The sequence below is a fragment of the Alligator mississippiensis genome, chromosome 1, assembly GCF_030867095.1.
Source record: "Alligator mississippiensis isolate rAllMis1 chromosome 1, rAllMis1, whole genome shotgun sequence".
NCBI classification, from domain to species: domain Eukaryota; kingdom Metazoa; phylum Chordata; order Crocodylia; family Alligatoridae; genus Alligator; species Alligator mississippiensis.
In genome coordinates, this window is record NC_081824.1 from 479,034,826 (window position 1) to 479,039,806 (window position 4,981).

At 48.8% G+C, this 4,981-nt stretch overlaps 1 protein-coding gene across 1 annotated transcript; it reads left to right on the forward strand.

Annotated features, from left to right (window-relative positions):
- Nucleotides 1-3,277: 3,277 nt before the first annotated feature.
- On the forward strand, nucleotides 3,278-4,246 carry LOC132249487 (olfactory receptor 2AT4-like). Its single transcript, XM_059724737.1, has one exon. The coding sequence runs from the start codon at nucleotides 3,278-3,280 to the stop codon at nucleotides 4,244-4,246; it is 969 nt and encodes a 322-aa protein (XP_059580720.1).
- Nucleotides 4,247-4,981: the final 735 nt, after the last annotated feature.

The window sequence follows — 4,981 nt, forward strand, 5'->3', positions numbered from 1 at the left end:
AGAGAAGTGGTGGACTCTCCATCCTTGGAAGTTTTTAAGACCCAGAAAGACAAAGCCTTGGCTGCGATGTTGCAATTGGGGCTGGTCCTGCTTGGAGGAGGGGGTTGGACTAGAGGTGACCTCCCAACCCTTATTTCTATGACTCTAAGATCCCAGCTCTCCTCACCACTGCTCAAATGTCCTTTGCTACCAGAAGCTTCAGCAGATGAGCTTTTGGATGATTAACTGAATCTGGGGGTGCTTTCATGTTTCCTTCAATCATGAGACAAAGTTTGGAAGTGCATGGCTGGATGGAAGTGTCACGCAGTTAAGTCAATGGCCAATGTCCAGTATTTTTCAATGGGAGTAGACCGCAGTTTCCAACGAATCATGGGGCTGAAGCATTGCATAATATTTCATCATGTTACACATTCTCCAGTTCATGTATCTCCTTTTTATTTGCTTGATTGTCAGCATCTTCAATGTGATTTCCACATATTGCGAACTCTGCTGCACCACTGAGGTCCCAAAGGGACTGTTTATCATTAAAGTAACGAAGGCCATTTCAGTTTCTTAATTGAAGACAAAGAAAAAAACCCCAATGCTGATGTCACCTTTGGGGACTGCGATGGGGAAAACAACCAAGCAGTTTGTTCAAAAGACACACAGTCCTCTTAGTCGGGCCAGTTGCAGAGGCTTTGCAGCTGGAGTCTCGCGCCCATCATTGAGAATAAGCCTAGCCACAGTGAAGATCTTTTCGTCACTTGAATGTGCAAGTGAGTTACTATTCACATGGCTGTATTACATGTTCTTACCTTTCAGTCTAACTACCTACTTCCTTTGCTTTAGCTTTTCGGATGGAAACCAGGATGGAGGGAACCTTTACTACAATGGAGAGCAACAGACACCAAGCCAAGGCATTTTGTTTGCCTTGAGAAATAAGTTCCAAGACAACACTGATGTTAAGGATACTACACCTTGAAAGCTTGCATTAAATACAATAAAACCATTTGCTTTTTAAAGTAGGGCTTTTATAATGTAAACTATTGTCTGAAATCTTTGCAGAGTTAAAAGAGCAATACAGGGTTAAGAAAGCAATGACATAGCACAGGTCAGAAAGGAGGAGAGAGTAAACTACCTAGACATTTCCTGTGTCCTCACAACAGGCAGGGTGCGCAGCCAGAGCCCTCTGCACAGAACAGGGCACCTGAACACGGCACCTGCCATGGACCACGGCAAGGGGTGTTTGGAGAGGAGGGATGCATTAGCCCAGGTCCCTGGTGTCTGGGATGGGACAGGCAGAGAGCGGGTTTGTGTCCCTGGCAAGAAACTAACAGCTCTGAACAGGAGGGACCAGAAACTCCAGCACCTGCAGTCAGTGCGGTGCTGCGTACGGCAGGTAGAGCAATCCCGTTAGCAGAGGGGTGGATGGGAATGGGGCACCCCAGCATGTAACCCACAGTGTCAAGGGCTCCAGCCCCAGCCCTGGTGAAGGAGGGAAGAGGCTGAGGTTCCTGAGCGTGTCGGCACCCAGAAGAGATGCTGTGGGGGTTGGCAGCTTCCAGCAAGGGGAGGCAGTGAGGTTTGCTCTGCCCATGGAGATTGCCAATTCTCAAATGGAGGACGCTGCATATGCAGCCTCCAGCCAGACAGACTTTATACTGGGGTAGGGGGAAATCCCTTTCCAAACAGATTGAGAGCCACGAGTGGGCCATGACCCAGATGGGGAGAGTGCGTAAAAGTTTCCCAGGGGCAGCAGGAGCCCAAGGAAAGACACCGCGGTGGAGGAGAAGGAGAGAGGCTCTGGGGGAGCGGGTGAGAGACAGCAGGAGCCCCAGGGAAGACGGAGGGAAATGCACAGGCACAATAAAGACTGCTTGTTTGCAGCAGATAGGTCTGCTGTGCTGTTTGGGAGGTCTGGCCGCCCCTCTCTCATGTAAGGAGGAAGACACCCCATCCTGAGCACTGAGCAAAGGGGGAGCTGTCTGAGGCCACGGTGCTACAGGGAGCCGGGGCAGACAAGAGCAGGGGCTCAGAGCCGGAGCTTGTCTCTTTAGAAGTCACCCCAGGGCTGGCTGCCCGGTGTCCTCACAGCCAGCAGACAAGGCTTCTTCTTGGGGAGGCTTGAGGCGGAGTTCCCCCTGACATGGGCTGATCCACGACCCTCTATAGACCCTACAGAGCACTGAGAAGTGTGGGTGCAGTAGGGAGCAAACCAGTCCAGACAGGCATCCTGGCATTTGAAGGTGCAAACAGAAGTTACAATTTTTGCCTGATCTGGTTCCTGAAAGTGCTCTACAGCTGTGATCAAACACAAGTGCATGACTGCAAACTGCTTTAAAATGGCCCGGTTCAGCAAAAATCTGAATCTTCGTTATATGAGGGTGAAAGTGAAGGTGCTCCAAAGTGGAGTGCCCTCAGTAACTTCTGTCAGTGCTCGCTGGTATCAGGCCCAGTTGACACAGCCAGGCACTGCTCCCAGTGCTGATTTCAGAATGGGAGAGGAGAAAGGAGTGGAGGGAGCTCATTCTGGGGGATGCCCAGCTGGTGGTAGGCAGTGAGGCAGGTGTATTGGAGCCCCTCTGAGGTGGGACCTCTGGTCCACCCACCCTCCTACTTCTGCATGGCTGGGGAAACCCCAGAAGGGAACTCCCTCCCTGCCTTCGCCCCCTCCCATCCTGAGTCAGCATGGGAGCTGGGAGAGGGGACAGGGAAAGGGCTGCAGATATGCCACCTCTCTCTCTGGATGGGCTCCAAATTGTAGCTTAATCTCCCACCCTCTCAACCCAGTAGCAAATATCTGTTGCATTTGGAGTATTGCTCTAACTCATGGTGCTTTCCATGATGTGCCATGAGTTAGGGCTGGGATCTGCTCTTCTGTCTGTGCCTTGAAAGACCAAAATATCTCCCCTGACTCCCATACCAGGTGAAACCCATTTTTCCAACTGGTATCACCACCGCACCAAGTTACCCAAGTCTCATCACAAGCAGGAGATCCTCAGCCTGCTATCCCACACTGCCATAGCAATCGAGGCCAGACTTACAGTGGAGAAGCTCTGATGCCAAAACATAAGGAAACAGACAGTGCTGTTAGTGGAAAATGCAGCACATAAATCACCTCTTCTCCTGCCCTATGGGCTTAACATATCATCTGAAGGGAAGGGCACTGGAAAGTAAGTGAAATTGTACCATAATCATTAGCAAATGGCACAGTGTGAACAGCCGTGCTGATTTTCTTGTCCAGAGAAGCATTTGCTGACTGTGTGTTTTCCATTCCAGATGGTTTAGGACGCGGGCCATGGACAGCTGCAACAGCAATGCTTCTGCCAAAAGCTTTTTTCTGGTTGGGTTTCCTGCTCTTCAGGACTACCAGCTCCCGCTCTTTCTTGTCTTTCTCTTATTCTACCTGCTCATACTAGTCGGCAACATCGCCATCATCACGGTTGTGGTGGTCGACCCAAAGCTTCACAAGCCCATGTACTTTTTCCTAACGAATCTCTCCGTGTTAGATATCCTGTTCACAACCACGACCATTCCCAAAATGCTGGCTATGTTTCTGGTCAATGCCAAAATGATTTCTTTCCAGGCCTGTTTCCTGCAGATGTACAGTTTCCATGGGCTAACGGTGACAGAAGCCCTGATTCTGGTGGTCATGTCTTACGATCGCTATGAAGCCATTTGCAATCCTTTGCATTACTCGGTTAAAATGACCAAGAGGATGAACATCCAGCTGGCAGCAAGTGCCTGGATAACTGCCTTGATCATACCAGCACCTGTCATGATCCATACCTCTCAGTTAGCATTTGGTGAAACCACCAAAGTTTATCACTGCTTTTGTGATCACTTGTCTGTGGTACAAGCAGCCTGCCCGGATTTTGGTGCCACTTTTCAGAACTTCTTGGGGTTTTGCATTGCCATGACGGTCTCCCTTGTGCCTCTTACCCTTGTCATCCTGTCATATGTGCTGATCATAATCTCCATATTAAAGATCGACTCCAGGGAAGGTCGCAGGAAAGCCTTTTCCACATGCACTTCCCATCTGATTGTGGTTGGCAGTTATTACTTTTCCTTGGCTGTATCTTACATCTCTTACAGAGCAGACATGCCTACTGATATCCACGTCATGAGCAATGTGGTCTTTGCTATTTTGACTCCTTTGTTAAATCCCCTCATTTATACTTTACGTAACAGGGAAGTGAAACAGGCAATAAGACAGTTTATTGTACTCAAGATCTTTCCTCCCTTTAAAAACATTTTAGTGCTTTAGGGCACATTTGCTTCAGCACTATGTAAACCTCTGCACTATTTCTGTTCTTTTGAAAAGGGATTAATTAAGGCTAAAGTGGTTTGCAAAACCTTCTTTGTGGTCCTTGCAGTGGGATGAATTTCATGCAATCCGGTAGTGCTAACTATCCTCCTTGGGCTTGAAAAAGGGTAATTATATTGGGAATTTTGCTACTTGGATTGCTTTCTTCTCTGGACAACCACCTTCAATCATCATGTGATACCCTGATTATTGCAAAATCAGTTTAAGTGTGTGCAAGTGCCTTAAAATGTGTCATGGAATCATAGAAGGAGAAGGGACCTGTATGATCATCAAGTCCGGTCCCCTGCCCTGAGCAGGAAGTATTGGGCTCAAGTGAGCTCAACAAGGTGCTTGTCCAGCCTCATTTTGAACACCTCCAATGAGGGTGACTGCACCACCTGTGCTGGGACCATGTTCCAGATTGTGGTGACACCTACAGAGAAAAAGTTCTTTCTTATGACCAGCCTGAATCCACCCGCTATTAGTTTATGCCCATTGTTCCTCATCCTCCCTTGAGATGCCCTCCTGAATAGTTGCTGTCCTGGTTCTTGATGCTTCCCCCTGAGGTACTCGTAGGCAGCTATCAAGTCACCTCTCAGCTTTCTCTTCCTCAGGCTGAACCAGCCTAGTTCCTGGACTCTCTCCTCATAAGGTCTACCCTCCATGCCCTTAGTCAAATGGGTGGCCCTTCTTTGT